The 20,937-nt window shown below is 34.6% G+C and overlaps 1 protein-coding gene across 3 annotated transcripts in view; it reads right to left on the reverse strand.

Moving 5' to 3' along the window:
- Positions 1-1,146: 1,146 nt before the first annotated feature.
- The window catches only part of LOC128680746 (major facilitator superfamily domain-containing protein 12-like), a 99,751-nt gene continuing 79,960 nt past the window's right edge, over positions 1,147-20,937 (reverse strand). For 2 of the 3 annotated variants that reach the window (XM_053764127.1, XM_053764143.2), the window contains exons 3-11: positions 5,627-5,784; positions 5,102-5,185; positions 4,150-4,369; positions 3,470-3,581; positions 3,069-3,292; positions 2,680-2,866; positions 2,243-2,354; positions 1,919-2,069; positions 1,147-1,333 (exon numbers count right to left, since the gene is read on the reverse strand). In XM_053764127.1, the coding sequence (XP_053620102.1) occupies positions 1,204-1,333; positions 1,919-2,069; positions 2,243-2,354; positions 2,680-2,866; positions 3,069-3,292; positions 3,470-3,581; positions 4,150-4,369; positions 5,102-5,185; positions 5,627-5,784 (1,378 nt within the window). In that variant the 3' untranslated portion in view covers positions 1,147-1,203. Of the gene's footprint in view, positions 1,334-1,918; positions 2,070-2,242; positions 2,355-2,679; positions 2,867-3,068; positions 3,293-3,469; positions 3,582-4,149; positions 4,370-5,101; positions 5,186-5,626; positions 5,785-6,639; positions 6,908-20,937 lie in introns of those variants that run through there. The other variant, XM_053764135.2, reaches the window with a different exon arrangement.

A 20,937-nucleotide genomic window follows, 5' to 3' on the forward strand; every position in this document is an offset into this window, starting at 1 on the left:
TTTTATTATTTCTATTAAACATTTTTAGTGAAAATAATACTATTATATTTAGCGAGGTAGCAAGCGTAAGTTCTGTACACTCACTCACTATACGTAATACATGCGTTTAAGGCGCTTTCGCGCCCGCACACTAGCGCCGCCTCACATTTTTATTGATTTATCTCTTAGCTAAAATTAAAAACATATTTTAACAGATTATCCCACACTACATACATAATTTTAGTAGAAAGTATTATAGTGTTCTATAAAACAATGTGGTCACAGTGGAATAAAAGGAATTTAGTGGCCACCGTTTTTTATTTAGTCAACTGTGTTAATTTCTTTTATTCCTATTATTATTAATTTATATTATTTTTTTAATGTTATTTTGATTTTACAGACAGACACTTCAATTTTATTTATTTGTGTGTGAATGTGTGGTTAACCATATGGACCTCAAACTAATTGTACAGATTTAACACTAGCTAATATTTTACCTATATAATATTTTTCTAGACACCTACGAGTTTGCACCTGCGTAATCTTCCTCCGAGAACTGTAACTCCCACTTGGCCTGTTTATGCTTTTGTTTTAGGACTAAAAAGGTGAAATCCGTAAAATTTTCAATTTACACTTGTCGCATCACTAAAATCCCAATGACGTGTGTGTTTCACAATGTTGGCATTACTGTATCTCGTTATAGGGTCGATGCATAGAGCAACACGGGTATTACGGAAGACCTGTGTTGCTCTATGGGTCGATGATACACCACGGAATAGGGCATAATATGCAACGCTCAGCGCAGATGGCGCTACTGCTATAACTAAGGTACACAGTAATGAGCATCGCATTTAATTTTGACTGATGACTTAATTTTACTGAATAAAGTAAGTAGTAGTACTTTGTCTTTAGACAGATTTGGCAATATAGGTATTTCATTAGCATTTAATTGATTTGATTGATTTTAATTGATTCGTTTCTGCTCGTATTAATACTGACACTAAGTTTTCAATAATGTAGGTAAGTTGTCCGGCGTTTTTTCCAAATGTCCGGCCAAGTTGGCTGTTCTGTCCGGCTATTAGGTTTGGTGATCTGGCATCTGGCAACCCTAGGCTCATTGTGCATGTACAAACCAGAGTTGCAAATTAATGAAATAAAACAAGTAAATAAATATCTTATACGTTTATTTAGTAGACAAGAGCATTTGTGTATGCTCATAAATGCTCATGTTTTACGTGTTAGAGATATTTTTGCTAAGATAAGCGAGAGCATACCCAATAATGCGCTGCCTCCACAAGCATAAGTCAGCACGCCTCTGTAGTATTGCGGACAATCTATTGCGTTGTCACATTTGCTAAAACCAACAGAAATTGTTATTAATAATATTTACTTAAATTTACAGCCGTTAACAAATGAACCAAATGTATTGCGAACTCGCCTTATACGGTCTCAGTGATCCGGATTAAAAAAAAGGTGTAACCAAACCGACCCAATTAAGTTTAACGGGTTTAACCAACGATCTGCGACCGGCTGCACCTAGGTCTAGCGAAACATAAATAGGCTACACCTATCTAGGTGCCGTAACATAAGCATTCATGTCCATTCTTCCATACTAATAAGTATTAAGTACTTAGGTATAAAGAGAAAAACCTTGTATTTTTGTTTCTTTATCTACTTACAATGAATAAACTCAAAAACGAATGGGCCGTTTTTCTATTTTTGGTCGAGCTCAAAAACTATTAATACTAGAATGATGTAATTTGGTATGGGGTAGGTAAAGTACCTACACTAATCAATCACGCCGACAAAGTGGTCAAATAAAATCTTCTAAAAAATAAACAAATTTTGAGGTTAGGTACCTTCTAAAACTCAAAGTTTTTATTAATATATTAACGTCCACTCTATCAAAACCAAAACGTCCAATAGTAAGTACACTTACTAATTCTCTATAGCCACAACTGCAATTCCTGTGACAAGTTTGTCAGCAAAGGTCACGATGGAGTAAATGGCAGCACTTTGATGAGAATGGGGTCCGATCAGGTCAGCAGTCACACAAAGACTAGAAACTAGGGTTATGGAACTTCCAGCACCTGAAATAAAAATCAATTCTGTGGGGTTTTTCGTAGATACTTAAATAGGAAGAAATATGAAGATAGCTAGCTAGGTACCTACATATGGAAAATTTTTTATTGAGCAGAGATGAACAGTTAAAATCAATGTTTTCCTTGATTTGGGGATTAAAAATTAGATTGTACTTACTTACCTATAAAGGTTGCCACTAAGTATATTTGCACTATGTTGGCGTCAGGATCTATAGCAAGAGCTATCCATAAAGAACTGACAAGGCTCAGAGTGCTTCCTATTAAATACACCATCTAAAAACAGATAAGTTGCCTTCAACAAATTACTTTATAAATTAAATCAATTATCTATAAATTTTTATTACAATTTTGTTTTAATACGACCCATTTCATGATAGTACCTTCAAAATGTAGCATATGTGTGTACAGTACCTTCAATATGGCGATCTTTTGTTGTCAAGTAAGTAGGTGCCATAAAACTATTGCAACTACGAAGTAAGCCCCAGACGTAAAAATAATGGTTTTGCTTCAATTATTCAACCTCGCTATATTTTTACTACAAAGTCTCAAAATAGCAGAATGTAATATTCGAACATCAATGTACTTAATCATAGTATACCTGATGTCCATATGTATTTATCTTGCTCTTCAAGAGGAGGGAGAAAAAGAAGGAAGATATGTACAGTACTAGAGGGACGCTGGCCACCAGCTCTGACCCAGAACTAGGGTTGACTGATAGCCGCTCCTCCAGAAACAAAGGCACGTAAACTAAACTTAGGGCCCAGTATAATCTAGAAAACACGTATCTGGAAAGGAAAAGTTAAATATATTTAGGTAGGTACTTAGTTTTTGTATAAAATATTCTTAAGATATTACGAGTATTATATATACTTGTCTACTTAAATGTGATTCACAAACCCACAGATGAAAACCCACAGTACAAACTACCTACTAGTAGTTTTGAAAAAATATAGATCGGTCTTACTGTTTGAGGCTAAGGGTACTTACAAAAGGCTTGTTTGGTACAGCAAAGGCATTTTTAAAAAATGTATTATTTTTAACTGTGACACAAGTGTGGGCGTGGTGCCTTCTTCAGTTACAGGAAGAAGCGATGACGTCCCGTTATTAATTTGATGTCCGTTCGATTTAGTATCCTTGCATCGTAGTCTAAAGATTATATGGAATAGTGAATAGGATGCTATTCCTATACTGGAAATTATTAACGACACGTCCTGAAAATTACAATATAAAACTAATTGAGTAAATATATAAAGAGACTGTAGAGAGGTATATCTTAACGCTTTGCTCAGAAATATAATGGTTATAGACGGACACATAGACGAAATTATTTTAAAAGGGTTTCGTTTTTACCTTTACCGCTCTCTAAAAATGGTAAAATGTTTACTTACACGAAATTTGTAATCATCAGCTGGAGTAATAAATGTACTGTAATTAGTTGTTCTTAAAACTATCCAAGTGACGAGATAAACCATCAAACTTGAAGTCACTGATGCCATATACCTGTAACAATATATAATGATACCTACTTATAAATTGTGCTTTACTCACAAATCAGTTTTTTTACAAAATAAAAAAAATACTTTCATTACAAAATAATCAATACCTACGCACATCGATGATTTCAATGCAGTTTTCACTGTTGGAAAGAAGTTTTCATATACACACACCCGTGAGAAAAGATCCCAAAAAGTTGCTAACAAAACGAATCTGTGTTCTTATCACAATATTTGGCATACCTAAGTATTTGTACTTATGGTAAAATAAATAGTTTCATTCTTTCGAAAAGGTGGCTTTAGCGACCCTTGGCTTAGTTTGCCCCGTAAGAAATAAAGACATGATACTAGGTACTCGTAGCTAATAGGTATAGCTGTTTTAGATGTAGGTATCCCGGTCTGGCTTCGCTTGGGTAAAACCATCATAAATTATCAATTAAAAAACCCCGCATCAAAATCCGTTGTTTAGTTTTATATATCGAAGCATACATAGGAACAGACATCTGAAAGCGACTTTGTTTTATACGACTCGTGTCTCGTATGTAGACATATGAGTGCGAAGTGATTTTTTTTACCTTATAGAAGTTAACTCCGACCGAACATGTAGGTTGTCGGATAACGTCGGGATCATGGCGAGATGTGATATCTGGACGATGGCCCATCCGACTTGGAAGATGATAATGAGGGTGGCGTAGTACGTCGGCATCCACCACGCTAGGTAGCTCGCCATCCCTTCTCGACAACCCCAGCATCTTATGAAGAGCAGGGGAAACGTGCAAGTTACTAAAATGCATCCTGAAATAGAAAACATTTGCACTGTATTAGGCCCGTCCTTAATTAATTCAACTAAACCTTCCTCAGTAATCACATTATATATTTATTAAAAAATCCCGCATCAAAATCCGTTGCGTAGATTTTAAAGATTTAACCATACATGGGACTGTCAGCAGGAAGCAACTTGTCTTATACTAGCGGCCCGTCCCTGCTTCGCTCAGGTAAAACCTTCCTCAGGAATCAAACTATATATAAATAAAACCCGCATCAAAATCCGTTGCGTAGTTTTAAAGATTTAAGCATACATAGGGATATAGGGAGAGAGAAAGCGACTTTTTTTATACTATGTAGTCGTGATGAAGTGATATTAGTGATATACTATAAAGTGATCATGCGGGATGATGTATGTAGTTGTAGGCCCAACAGAAAACACACTATAACTTCAGAAAGCAATATAACTAACAAGGAAATGTTACATAATGGGTCAATTTATCAACAATGGTATTACCTGTAGGTAGGTGATCATTTATTTTCTTATAAAATAAAATATAGATACAATTTGGGATATACGAGTACTTATCACATCTGAGTGTATTTTTGAAAATTACCTATTCAGCTGCAGTTTCGACTGGCCTGCCTGACGTCAACTCTCTTTAGGGTGCTGTTATCAGTTGTCAAGGCTTTTTATCCAAATGACCACGTGGAATGGTCGTATGAAAGGGTGGGCTGATAAAACTAACATTTGAGTCTCACCAGTTAAATGCCATTTTTTCTTCGTGCTGTATCTGTCAGCCATGATGCCCACCACGGGTGTAGCTAGAGCGTCTATCACTTGTCCTGGAAAATAAAGTAGGTAATTATAAAATATTTGTATGTACTAATTTAGTTTTCAGTGTTTGTAAAGGTTATGATAACTTGTGTCAGTTTCTCGATTTTGTTTTGCACAAGGATCATTCATAATGACTCGACTTACAATAATGTCATTTTTGAGACAAGCTTACACTCGTATTGTACGCATATCTTGTTGCATTCAACTTGTGACAAAAAATCATGCTCGTGGAGTAAACTGTTGAGAAGGAACTCATTGGAGGCCGATCCTGGGTGCACCGACAGGTCTTACATATCATAATAGGTAATGAATTGCCAAGAAGTAAACAAACGAAACGACGAAAATTACTTTCATTACGAAATAATTAGTGTATACAAAATTTCAGCTCAATCGGTTGAAGATATTCAAAATCTATCGGAACAAACATAGTTACCCTCATACGTAGCTACCTAAAAGCAACATGGTGCCGGCTACGACGGCTCTCATCTCCAGCACTGCCTGGAAGAACAGCATCATGTATGAGAACCACATGGCCGCACACAGGTCGTTGTACACGTGGCCCAGGCCATAAATGATGTTCTGGTTCAGTCGCAACCATTTTCGAGGCCTGGAATCACAAGTTTAACATATTTTAGTATTAAACATAGACATAAGAGAAGGCTGTGTGTGTAGATAATCATGTTATCTTATCTAAAATATTTCTCTATCTATTTTGCACCTCGTCTATCACCTTTTCCAAGTATTCCAAATGCAGACAAAGCTTAGCATTTAGTTGTACTTATTGTAACATAAAATTATTTTGAGTGCAATAAAGTTTTAAATTTTGAATAAATAAATAAGAAGAAAAATGTCGTAATAAATTATATACCTATATAGGTACGACTTGTGAAGACCAAATTTCTGAATAAATGATTCATAGGTTGTATAAATTTTACCAAAGCAACAAACTACTAAAATTTCGGAACAACCACTCCACACAAGAAATACCAAAAGAAACTCCTCGAAACAGTGTTGGTCCCTATCATGCCAGAAGATCTTACCATTTTTTTTAATGTAAATAATTCTAGGAAAGGATATTGTAGTTTGTAGAGACACCCTCTATCATAAGCAGCATCTACTTATATTTATGAAGCAAAGGTAAACTTTAAAAAAAAATCTAATTTATATGGTTATAACCACGCCTAAACCCTAATATAATTATACTCTAAATTATTTAATTAAATATTATCAGGTCAAATTTATTTATATGATTTGTTATTTACTAGTACAAAAGAATTAATTTCTAATAATAAATTATTCGCCATAGATTTTGACTATAGCGTCGATATCGATTGTAAAATTTTGCAAGCTTCGCAAGTACTTTAAAATATTTTAGCATTTCCGTTTCAATTGATCGTAATACATATCTATTAATAAATAGATAGATAAAAAACACTTGTTAAAATAAGCATTAGAACATCACCTCAAATACACTTCAGCATTCACGCCGTTTTCAATTGGCACTGGGTTCTCCTTTACATCCGTTGCTCCGTATTTGGATATCATTGTTTACAAAAAGCTATTACTAAAATCTTAAATATAGCTCCAACATTTTCACAGTTATTGTCATTCAACAACGGCTATTTTCGAAGGTTGATTTATTCGGAAATATATCGCTCCCTATAGACGTGTGGGACAGAACTGTTGTAAGCGACGTGTGGCGTCGGATTAAGACTATCAGTCTAGAAGGACTGGGAAAATGAAACCTATTACATGCTCTTACTTCAGTATTTCTGATGTCCTGCCTGGGATTACGAGCCAATCGACGTCCGTCCCTATCAATTTATTGTGTATGCTCTTTGACCAGTTTGACCTATATTTGTTAGCTGTGTATTTATGAAGTTAATCGGACGGATGATAAGTAAAAGTAAAAATGATACAAAACACACAGAATTAATCGATTTATATATAAAACAGACTCCCTTCAAATCCCTAGAAAAATATCAAGAAGTCTTTCGTTGCATTATAATTTACTAAATTACCTATACTCAATGATAAAGACCTAATTCAGATTAATAAAACTTTGTTACGATTAACATTGCATTGATCAAAATTTAACTCTATGGTTTTAATGAGGAAATCAAATTATTTCTTCCTAATAAAATTTTAGCTATTTTCATTTAATATCTAGGTAAGTACTATACGTAGGTTAACAGTGGCTCTAATCAGCACCTTAATAAGATCGAAGCCGGCTGCTGAGATAATTAATGTATTTTTTTCATGACCAAAATGTACAATATTTGTAATATTTGGCTATCTACGTGCGTATAAAGAGTTCTACACTGTCGCCAAAGAGTTCATCGAACTTTGGCGGATTTGGTATACCTACATATATTGTTGATCTAACATTGCGGTAAATAAAAGCACATATACATAGGTACTACGCAATGTTCGCGCTTTCGCGTCGGCATCTGTCTGACTTCGGCGACAGTGTGGAGCTGGCATAAGGTTCAACAGAAATAAAGTATTAGGTGGTCAATGCCCTATAACTATTGTTATATGAGAGCTGGTTGTCGGCAGTGGCTTCCGCACATATTGGGTTACTAACTTAAACCCGCAGCGTGGTTCATGCTCCAACGAACCGAATGACGAGTCGTTCATGTATCAAGAACTTGCTATTAGGACCATATTTTGGATAAAGTTAGGTAAAAATAACCTAAACGAAAAGTATAACCTGAACGAGGCCAGCAATAGCCATTATTTGTACACAAGTTTTTTATATTTTGGGCAATAAATTCATAAATAATAAAGCCATAATAATTTTGCATATTTGTAACTAGATTTTTTAACCAACGAATATAAAAATACGTCATAACGCGACTGTTTAAAAATGAGTGTCGTGTCTCTTTGATGCTTGTTCAGATTAAAGTAGGAAATAGGAAATTATATATTTTTTGCGGTCAAAGAAATCAACCGTAAAAAGTAATTCGTTTATCCGTGGATCCTGTTCATCAGGTCAAAGATTGACCAAAACTGTCATCTCTTTGTCGATAATGGGTTAATAATGCTATGTTTCACCAAGGTTATACTACGTACATAACTTTATTCAAATAATTTAGACCCTAGTTTTTAGCATAGAATCCTGAAATATCTTATTCCAGTTCTATATTTTTTAAAATTTCGTTGGATATTCATAATAGAGCAAGTGGTAGTTTTACAAAATTAGAATTTTCACAGGCCAAAAGGGACAAAAAACTTCACGCAATATTCACAAACTCAGCTACGAAGCGCCATCTCTACGTATTCGGTAGTACCAGATCGTAGAGGAGAGTCATTTTGTCGAGTTATGCTACAAAACATCGTAGCATTGGTAGCCTGGGTCTTGGATGTTTGCTACAACTGGTTACAAGTAGTACATTGTTATAACCGATAGAGGACTCTACTAGGCTGTTCATAGGAAATTAATGATAATTTTTGAAAATTACCTTATTCCAATTGCGAATTCTATCAAGAAAAACATTTAACATTACCTATAAAATATAATTTAATGAAATAGATATATATTTGTTTGTAATAAAAAATATGGCATCGAACTGAAAATCTTCTTTTTTTAAAGTAGGTTACAACGACAATGTACGTGTTACCTTGCACAGTCGTGCGTGCTTCGTTGACGCAGTACCTACGTTGTAGCTCCGTTTTCTTAGGGAATTAGTAGGTACTCCGTACAACTACAAATTCCATGGGTTTTCTATAGGTTTTGACATTGACGTGCGTTGCTATTGCTATGCGTCAACGGATGTCAACGTGACGGAGAGGAATAGGGACTAGGGACTTGGGCTGTTAAGCAATGGGATTGGTTGGAACATCCAAGGCGTTGCGTTTGCTGTGTAATAGTACTGTGCAGGAAAGTAAAATACAAGTTCAAGTTTATCGGTTATTTCTATAAGCAAATTAAATGCTGCTTTTTTATGAATTAACCAATTATTATTATTTTTTTGACAGGAAAATACAGTCAAGGTTATATTAAGAAAGATATTAAAAAGTCTGTGACTCGGCAACCGCGTGCAAAAGGTCAAAAAGAGAGCGGCTTCCAATACGGCATAACTGGTTTCCAAATGGTTTCGAAGACTACGCACACTATGGTCTTGTCACTTGTGTGTTCTGTCCTATATTCTGCGTAGGTAGATATTGAAGATTATTAAATATGTTCCAGACAAGAACATCTTAGGTAAAAGGCTCAAAACATGAGTCTCGGAAAATAGGATTTAAAATCAGTATACTTACTTACTTACAAGCAAGTATTATTATACATTTATTGCTACCTATAATGTTAAATGTAAGTATATAGTTTTCTCTTTATTTATTATTATTGTTTTCTTTGTTGTTTTATATGATTTATGTACACAAACTAACAGTATAACTTAAAACTTACAAATTGGAAACTATATTTTCAAATAAAATTAAAGGTTCATCTAGTTAATCGCCTATGTTTGTATTTTATAGGGTACCCAACTTTTTGTATAAATTTATACTGCAAGGAAATACCTAAATTTTACTCAGTGATAAAGTAAATAAGCTAATGGGTACTGTGATTTTAAGGTAAACAAATGAATGAACCTACCGTACCGGTTTCCCTACATAAAGTACACAAACCACCTACTTATTTATCGGACTGGTTCAGCTGTATTGTCGACACCAACACTGTGGGCAACTTGTTAGCCTCAGATTACGATATGCACCACTTTGTTTAAATTACAATTTGATATTTAATGATGTTACGAAAATGGTAGGTATACGATGATACAAACAGCAGAGGTACATTTACCATTGTACACGCTTTGGAGACCGTGGTAAACCCATCAGACTCCTGAACATTGGATCCTCTAAAGAACATTGGAATCTTTTGACCTTTCAAAGATCGGGACCCTTGGCATTTCGCATGGCTTGGCATTATTTATCTATCTTAGCTTTTTTTTTTAAATTTAAAAAATCCAGTTTGCAAACTGCTTAGCTAATATATTTTTAAGGTATAAGCTATCATTTACTGTATAGATATCATCATTTACTCTATAGGTATTCATTTATGTTATTGCTAACATAAATGAATACCTATACTTCCTAAATCTTGTTTCACGTATTGCTATTGTTCATTTCAGTAAATGTAGGTGGACGTAAAATACTATACAACTTTGACACGATTATGTATTTAGTTTATTGCATGAATTATTTAAAGCATTTGTATATGAATTAAGACCGAACTAGCAAGTTTATAGCCAAAATATACATAGGGGTTGTAAGGTATGTTAATTAGTTTCTGGTTTAGGTTGGATAGAACAATTGTTATATTTAGAACATTGCTTTATGCAAAATTATTTATTATTTCTAATCTGTGTTTTTAATAAAGAAAAAAAGAACAGTATTATTTAGGATTTTATGAAAGCACAAAAAATTGGGTTTGTATCTTACAAGGATTGGGTTTTGCCTATCCTGACAGAAGGACAGAAGAGGTAAACAAGTGCCTTGATGTCGTCAATTACGATATGGTGCTAAGAATGTGAGAATTGAAAAAAAAGTCAAACCCTGGAATCCGACGCTAAACGCGATTCAACGGGGAAATCGACTAGAAAGAGATTTAGGAGAGCATTCAAATATTAAGCAAGTTCAAATGGATTTCAGGGGGAGTCAATAATTTCTAATCAGAGATAGCTAGATCTACAATTTTAAATGGCCATAAAATATCCAGCAACTACACAGAGCTATATTTTTAGGAGGATGCAAGTGCTTTTGGTAAATAAATAAAGAGGCTAGCTAGGTCTGAAGGCACGTGTCTGGGCATACAAAAGGTGTCATTACAGACGACTGGTGATGCTTGCCGCGCCTGATAACAATTTGATTATAATGCGCCCCCAACAATCATGCCTTAGGGTAATCTCACCTAATGATAACACCTACCCTTCACTTAAATTATGTCACACCCTAATTTGAAAGCAAATTAGTTTTGTGAAATGATAGCGAGTAATTAGTTAACGATCTACTACACTATTTTAGCCATGATTATGTATATATTTTGACTGCATATGTCATGTCATGCGTGTTATCGTGGATAATCATTATAGAGAAAAATAGAGTACTACTGATTATCTGTAAAACATAAGAATTAATAAAACTACTTTTACAATGAAGCCGATAAAAATAGATTAGTGATTTCGTTATTTTATTCCAATTAGTTTTGTAAGTACCAATATAAAAATCTATGTTAATAATAAATGTTATAGGATTCCATCCATGTAAATCATAAACCCAGGGAGGTAATTTAAACAATCAGCAAATATTGTAAATTAAAAACCGGCTCAACTTTTACATATAATAGGATATTGAAACATGTGTTCCTGTTAGTATCCTGTTGACGACGACGACGGTTGATGACCTCGATGGCGCAGTGGTAAGGTTCTTGCCACTGAACCGAGGTTGAAATGAATGAATGACCCGACCGGGTTCGATCCCCGGTCGGGTCATGATGAAAAATGATCTGTTTCTGATTGGCCCGGGTCTTGGATGTTTATCTATATATGTATTTGTTATAAAATATAGTATCGTTGAGTTAGTATCCCAGAACACAAGTCTCGAACTTACTTTTGGGCTAGCTCAATCTGTGTTATTTGTCCTAATATATTTATTTATTATACAACTAATATTATACTTCAATGCGAAAGTAAGTTTGTTTGTTACCTCTTAAGTCTTAAGCTGAATGTTATTAGATTCAACTTATTTTTGTATGTCTATTGAAATTCTGGGCTACTAAAAGCAGTCATCGGCCGGTTGTGGAATTGGCCATATCGTGATATACCTGGGTGTACATATATAGTGAAAGATGAATACTTTCTAGACTAACCAGCAATTTCCTCCACAATACCAAGGAACGAGATTTGACACCCCGAGCACCTCCTAACAGTCTAACAGTTACAATTACCTATTGTGTTCCCTCGAGTTACGAACAAAGGTAAAGAGGATAACACTATTGTTTTGAGTTTGCGAACTAATAAATGTTTGTGTCTAAGTCCTAATTAGTTTTCCTGGGAAGATCCGATTAGGGAGCCGCAGTGGCCGGCTTGCTTTCGAATAGTTAAATTAAATATGTTTTTAATGAGCAAGCGAGTTGACTAAGTTATAAACGCAAACAAGTTGTGGTAAAAGATTTTTAGTTGTTAACTTAAGACATGCAAGAAGATTGCTAACTTGTGACCTACTCGGTTTTAGCAAGATCACATAACCATTTAATGAGAAAAGGAGACAATAGTAAAAGCATTATAAGAGGGAAAATAAATACAATAGTTTATAAAATAATAAACAGATATTATGATATCGGAAAATAAAAAGTTGGACATGTGATAGCGGTCACTAATGCCTAAGAAATATACGACTATCCAATATCCATATCATAACATAAAAGCAAGTAATTTATATAGTACATTTACAGTATAACAGTGATTATACCTTTCAAGCAACCTTTCATTTTCAGTAAAAAAAATACTAGCTAATTTAATATCTACAGATACGGCAATGATTTAATTCGTAATGTCAAAGAACTCCAATTCATAACAACAAATTAGGGAAACGCGAAATGTCGTGTAATGTTATAATTTAAAGTTTCGCTCATGTTTCACTTGTGTCAGGAAATTTGAAATTTAATCAACATTTGGAACTTGTAAATGCGCGTGGCGGATCCGCAACGGGCCGTGCACGCCATGCGCCGAATAACAGCGAGGAATGTCGAGAAACGACGAGAAACCTAAACAAACTTCGCCGAGGTACCATCCGTCACGGACGAGATGGAATTTCCCTCGTTTTTCATCCTGAACTAGCCGCAAAACTATCCGTGTTTCTGTACAGAAATCCTTCTAATTGAATACATTGTTTTGAGGGATTTCAGGATACAAATTGAATGAAATTGAAATTGAAAATTTGGGAATTTAGTTTATAATTGATTAGTTGTAGACAACAAGACAATGTCAATTCCGTTTCTTGTAATTACTTGTCGAATATAATGATAAAATCGCAAAGCAATACATAGTATGCTAGATATATCGAATGAGAAATATCTTGACGGCTTCATCATATTCAGTATTCAGGGCGCGTTGGACAATATCATGGTAATGCGTTATCCTTAAGGCCCCGGCCACACAAACAAGAGCTTGGTGCGATAATGCCAGAGGCCTTACTCTGCTGTTGCAAATGCTTACGTGTACGTGTCAGCTTACGATGTGAAGCTATATTTTATTCTCAATCATAAATTAAAAAAACTAATATGACTTGACGTCACTATAAGCTAGCATGAGGCTATCCCAAATTGAGTAGCCCACAGTACATACATGTATGGGTTTTTAGGATGAGCATGTTAACGTCAAGTAGTAAATATTTTGATTTGACTACCAGACGATCCTCTCACCGAGTTCGAAGGATTCAAAGTATTAAGTACATATTTTTAATCAAGTATGTATGTGTAAGTATTTAACCCCTGTGTGGCTTAGTCCTAGTTGGGGTTTTATTTATGATGTATTGATGTTACACTCGACGGCAATAGCTAACGAGTTTACAACTAAACTAGTTTCCCGCCAACTTTCAACAAAAATAAATTGCCGCTGTTGCTTTTACTTCCAAGTTATTTTTTCAAGCTGTTCGCTGGAACACGCACGCGACTTGCTTAGCATTTACAAAATCTAATCTGCTTCACGGCTAAACTACTGGACCGATTTTAATGAAATATGGTATGTATGTAGTTGAAGAACCCCTAGAAATTAACATAGGTTAATTTTTTTTCAAAAATTAACCCCCCAAATAAGTAGTTATCATAAAATGGAAGGTGAAAGCTTGTATGAAAATCATCAATGAAATCAATATCAGTTCAAAAGTCGACTTAAAAATGTAATTATACTGTCAGAAGTAATTATTAAGAAGTAATTACTAAGAAAAACAATTATTAAATTTCCTATTAAATATCAGGTTTTCAGTTAAATAAGTAAGTACTATTTATAAGCAATGACCTTTTTTGTTACAATTCGGTTTCAAAAACTTTCTTATTATTTTTAATATGACTCGTAATTTCTTTTAACTTTAATTAATTGGGAGAAAATGGTTTTTGAACAATATTATCTATTTTTTGTCAGGTAAATAAACCATAAAGAAAAAATTCAATAAATACATAATATTACAACAACTCAACTGCACAGTGGTCTAAAGTCTGTGTTTACGTTATCAGCCCAGCCTCCAACTGTTTCCCATTATATTCCCGCGACGTGTTTCCCAGGTCGTTAGCGGCGAATGTAAAATAAATTTTATATCAATATATCTAATCTCGACACTGCCTCAAGGAGCCCGCTTCCAATCCAGTTTTTCTAGCACTCGGGAATGCAGTTCAACACACCTGCCGCGCTAGTATCTACCTTGAAATAAATTCTAATTGATAATTATAATAATAGAAACCGAGATAACTTGATGGGTTACTGGACGGAAAAGCTTATTTTTTTTCTTTATTTATTGCTGTGGTCAATAAACAACGACTATTTATTGGTGGCTATATAATTTGATTACCTGTAATTTTGGATATTATACTTAATTGGGAAACTTTGGTATAAATAACGTAGGTATATATAAATTTCATTTAATACTGATCATGATTTCAGCCTCTGAAAATGGCAGTGTCGCCTGTGATCAAAGATAGTGGGATTCGTCCTATGATCCCAGGACGAATCCCACTCGTGTGTATACCAACTGATTCATGTATAGTTTTCATAGAGCACCATTAGCTCCCGATGAAGGCAAACATCGTGATAAAACCTGCACATGTGCGCACTGTTAAGTTCACTATTGTGTATACTACAACTAGATCAAGTCAGGCGACCTTTAGGCGACGAGACATCTAATGGCAGTGTTAGCAATAACGCATTTGATAGATAGGACGATTCGCTAGGTAATTCTGATGAGCTCATCAGAATTACCTAGCGAACGTGTGTCATGCTGAATGTAAGTAACCTCATTATGTAAAACGACGCAGTGCTGCCCGTAGCCGTGATTAAGGCGGGTGGGAGCCAATTTGCCATGCCTATTAACATTGCTACCACATTTGCATTATAAACCATTGAATTCGCACCGTTTTAATGACTAATTAACAAAACGTAGAAAGTTAAATATGTTCAACTAGCAACCTATTTTTAAAAGGAGGAGGAAAATTTTTATACTAAGCTGGTAAACAGGCATGTAGCCCACCTGATGAGAAGTGGTCACCGACGCCTATGGGCGCCAGGGACTCAGGGGCAGGGACCACAATTGTTGACTTTAATTTATATTTTTAATAAACAGTATGTATGTACGACCGACGACCACGGTGGCGCAGTGGTAAAGTGCTTGCCGGGTTAGTGGGTCCCGGGTTCGATCCCATATATTATTAAAGATAATATTTTTCTGATTGGCTCGGGTCTTGGATGTTTATCCATATATGTATATGTTATAAAATATAGTATCGTTGAGTTAGTATCTCATAACACAAGTCTAGAACTTACTTTGGGGCTAGCTCAATCTGTGTAATTTTTCCTAATATATTTATTTATTATTTATTATGGAATTTATTCTAAAGGTACTTCATCATTAAATTTTTAAAACACACCTGCTTACCTATTATTTATGTGGGCAATAATTTAATTGATATGTTTCATAAATAATTACTTTTACGAATTCGCGTTATGACAAGGCGCTGAACTAAGATTAACATAGCTGCATATTTAGTGAAAGTCGATTTTTTCCCAGGTATCGTGCTTTAGCTCTATAACTCATATCGCCTGAGGACATTGTCACACTCATGATTATCGTGACGTGTCTAAATCACTAACCTGTCCTAGCTGCGCTGCGGAACAGAATAAAAAGCCACGCTTGTTGTTCGCATGTTAGTATGAAATATACGGATATAACACTCGGCTAAAGAAGCCAAAGATAATACATTTTTTTCATATTGTTTCATAGCGCCGCGTCGCGCTGCCTTGACGCATTTGAAGCCCAGTTAGGACGACAGTTGAGTGTAACCCAATTTCAAACTAGAACAGGCTGTCGTAAAGGATCTGACTACAAGGGCTGAATTACATGCTACTACTTGTATACCTAATGAGCAATTCCTAAAATTAAAAACCATACAACATGTACCCTGAAACATAACTTTTGGATTCCAAGAAGAATAGAATATACTAAAATAGGAATACAAGCTAATTAATTTCATTACATAAAGGTTAGTGAATTTTACATACAAGCACCCGGCGGCATGCATATGTGAGGAATAAATTTTGTAAAGCAAAAATAATTTACTAACTTTAGAGACAAGCCCCATTGCTCAGTGGCGACGACGCAGCACGTTGTAGCTCCGTTGTTTGCTACAGTTTTGACATTGACTTACGTCAAAAGTTCTTTGTTCTGCGTTGTCTGCCGACGGACTTCAAAACGACGGAGTACGGCTGAGATATGACGCGTGACTCTAACATTAAAAAATCAAATCATAATCCATAATGAAGCGTAATAATGAATACAGACAAGTAGTAACACAGGCGGAAAGCAACTATATTATTTTACGATTTTTTATCCTGTAAAGGTTAAGTAGGCCAGCTATAAAAAAAAACATTTTACATAGTTACGTATGTATTCTTTGAAAAAGTATTTATTGAGTTTTCTTGATTACTCAGCTTGAGGTCACAAGTACTATGTACATACCTCCAGTAAGTAGCAATTTATGTTGAGAATAGTCTGTACGTATTGTGGCAGCTGGTATATACAAAGTTAATGTTTGTCTAGGCACCGAGATATACACCTTGATGGATGTGCTCTGAAGATGTTACGACCTCGACCTTTGCGTGCTCAAACTATAATTTGGTTATAAAGTCAACATTCAAGGCGATTACAGTGTTTACAATGTTTTCTCTCATGTTATGTAGATTTTGTCTTTCATATTTACGTGTTCCTTGTTGCATTTAGGGCTGTGACGTTCCAAACCTCGGGGTTATTGACTGTGATTACATAAAACCAGCCACCGCCGCCGCCATCATATGGTATGATATTGGAGGATATATAATGGTCCTATTCTAGGGCGGGATCATATGCCTATTTAATCTAGGAATGTTACGTAGCTAACATGCAATGTATGTACCTATTTGCAATGTAATATTACTTGGCTAAGTTTTGGATTAACTATGTACTTGTTCAGAGGCCCATCAATCTGGACTAAAATAGCGACAAGGGAAAACAGCCATTACAAGTTACAAACAAAAAAGGAATAGTTATTACTTTTATTAATAAAAGTTAAATGATTTGATATTATCTATAATGTATTATAGATAATATCTATAATACATTATAGATAATATCAATGTACATATATAAATGTATCTAATATTAAAATATTAGATACATTTATGTCTGTACAGTCAACTGCATATCAACGTACCCAAATTCATTGCAAACTCGCCGCTATTACCCTGCCGCTGTAGAGGTGCTCATGCTGGGTAACTTGGTTTTGCTGTACAACACAACTTGGTATAACTTGGTTATGTTGTTGACAATCTTCTTCATACTCGTATTCCTCATGACCGACGGTCGTGGCTATTATGAAACACACACAACAACTTACATGAGTCAGATTGGTATACAAACTCATGTGGCACGAGTAGGATTCGAACCTTTCGATCCACAGACGGGCGTCTTAACCATTACACCACCACCGCTTCTACCCCACCTTCGTTGACTATAACGTCACAATATTTGCCAATATAATATTTTGTGCTTATTTGTTCTAAATACCCACTTAAGATAGTTATTTTAATGAAGGGTAGTGTGGGGGAAGAAATCCGCTTCATTACACTGTTTGAGCGTGTTCCCATTGCTCAGTCGTGCTCCGTTACGATCTCGGTACGAAGTAGCTCCGTCGTGTTCCGTTTTTTTTCTATAGGTTGTGACATTGACGTGTGTTATTATGCGTTAAAATTTCATAGGTACAATTTCTACGTTATTGTACATTGATCCGTCGACGGATATCAAAATGACGGAGGACGCAGCGCTACTGAGCAACGGGAATACGCTCTAAATGTTAATTAACGCAACCCTTACACAATTTCAATCAGTTAAGTTGTAATCGCAGGTTTTAATGAGATTACACCGTATCTCCTAGAGGTAGGTGCACATTATCACAAGTTAAGTGAAATTTTAATTTTAATGAATTCGGTTTTAGAGATTTACCATTAAGAATTACTCTAAAAATCACTGCAAAGTCACACTTCGCACCTGTCTGTTAATAAATTATCTTTTTTTCAACCACGCAACGGATTTCGATACAGTTTTTACTGTTATTTAGACAATTTATTCCCGAGTGAAGTCGGACCGGGTCGTTAATTAACTACATGAAAATTTTACTGTGTTTTATAAGTAGAGTTAAATTGAATTCGAAACGAATAGCCACATTGACATACAAGCACTTTTCAAGTTAATGAAATAAGTAGTTTCATTTGTACTTGTCGTGTGTACTATATGGAAAGTGTTACCTGCTAATGACACAAATTATGTGAAATATTCCAAAGTATTGATTTTTGTCATTTATAACGAGACGATAATCGGTTTGTCTCGTTATGTTGCACAGAGAGTTTCAATATAAACGTTAACTTTTGAGTAAACGAATACTTTGTCGGCTTTACTCAAAGTAACGAGGTTATAGAATAATGAATGCGCGCATCGTGTTTGTTTGTAGTGTTTAAAAACGTTAGTTTTGTCAGTAACCCAAATAGTATACCAAAATTTATAAAAAAACTAACATTCCGTCCCTGTTTCGCTCGGTTTAAAACATAATAAATTATACACCTAAACCTTCCTCAGGCATCCAATCGCATGATAATCCGTGCAGTATTTTTTGAGTTTATCCTGAATAGACAGACAGACGTGGCAGATGACTTTGTTTTATAATATGTAAGGATAAGGTAGAACGACAATGAACTCAACATATGTTTCTGTGTCTTCGAACCGAATGTGTGTCTGTTATCTAATTAAGTTTTATTTGATAATTAAGTATATGACCAATTTATGTTGTTCATATTCGATTATTACCTATTTAAAAGTCTGCTAACCTCGAACTTAGAATTAAAAAAAAACATGTTTAGATACAAACGTTGAGCACAATGTGTCCTCTCTTTGAAGTGAACAAAATTCCCTCAGAGGTTTCTCTTTTTAAAGGGCATTATTTACTCAAGTGTGCATCGTATAGGTCGTATAGGACATGCACAAATGAGCAAGTGGGCATTAGCCACTGAAATAACAGTTGACTAAAACGATTTTCGGTCGAGTTGTTGCTTGCTCTTGTACCACTAATTAGTTTCGCATTTTGGACGTAGTTTTCTACGAAAAGGAGGAGATAATGTTGTGTGCTATTTTGATTTAGAATACGACGTGAAAAAGTGTCTGTAAAGGTCTAAATTAATATAAAACGCAATATACATATATATTTCATAACTATAGTCAATTTAGTAAAATCCGAACGACGCAATTCAAATAACAACAATTAACACAAAATAAGAACAAAGCTTTTGTACTAAAAACACACATGCAGTAAAAAATAATATTAGTTTTAATAATAACCGTTTACAAAAATATTCTCACTTTCGGCCATAAAAAAAACCATTTGAACATAGACCATGACATCGTCTAATGCAAATTCTAACAATTATATTATTAGTTTCGCCCATTGTTAACACATTGACCTGGCAATATAATTGCTTCCTATATTTCATTTTTGAATAGTGCCTGTTATTTTGCGCTCTTTGTTACCTACACAGTACAGGCGACACCGTATCCTGCTTCACTAATGACATTACTATTATTGAAGTAAAAGGTCTGACTAGAAAGTGTTTATCCTTTTACTAGATCAAATTATTGCTTTAGGTAGTTCAATAATTACAAATTTTAATTATTGTTAGTAAATTTGTAATTTGATGAAAGCAACAATATTATAATCCGGAAAGAACGTGACTAAGTAGCGCAGAACGGGAGCTTTATATATTTTTTGTCCATTTACAACCGTGGGAAACAAGAGGGTAAACGAATTTGATTTCTAATATCGACTTAATTCATTGATTATAGTCAAAAATAATTGGTTACGTATAATAAAAATTAAATTACATTTGCTTAACTTATTTTATTCTCGCTATACGATATAAAAAAAATATTTTTATTTCAAAATGTTTACAGAGTTCGGTAACGACCAGACAAATCCTAACAACATTGAAATTGTGAAAGTTTAGATGCAGTCTGATTATGCACAAATCTCTAAGGGCAACTGCAGGCTCTATTTCACGCCAGTTCAGAACAAAGTCGCATTCGGAAGATGGAGTACAAGTATTAACCACAGCACAAATTACATAATATACTAGTAGTTAAACCATCAATTACGATGTGGGATTCGAGAAATGTCCGGATGAACCCAGATTTAGGTAAGTTATTTTTCTCTTTGTTAAAAATGTGTTTTTAAGTAATTTCAGTTAGCATATGTAACTACAATGGAAACAAACTTTTGTACTTGCATTTATAAAGTTTGGTCGAGCATGAGATAAATATGATAAAATAACATATAGGATGTAAAATGTATTTACTTGATGTTTTTAAAAGACAATTGTAATCAAGAGTGCTATGAAAAGCACAACATGCTTATAAGAAATAGTAAAAAGCAGTACAAATAAATATATTAATTTTTTTATTCAGAAATAATATA

The sequence above is a fragment of the Plodia interpunctella genome, chromosome 2 (assembly GCF_027563975.2).
Source record: "Plodia interpunctella isolate USDA-ARS_2022_Savannah chromosome 2, ilPloInte3.2, whole genome shotgun sequence".
NCBI classification, from domain to species: Eukaryota; Metazoa; Arthropoda; class Insecta; order Lepidoptera; family Pyralidae; genus Plodia; species Plodia interpunctella.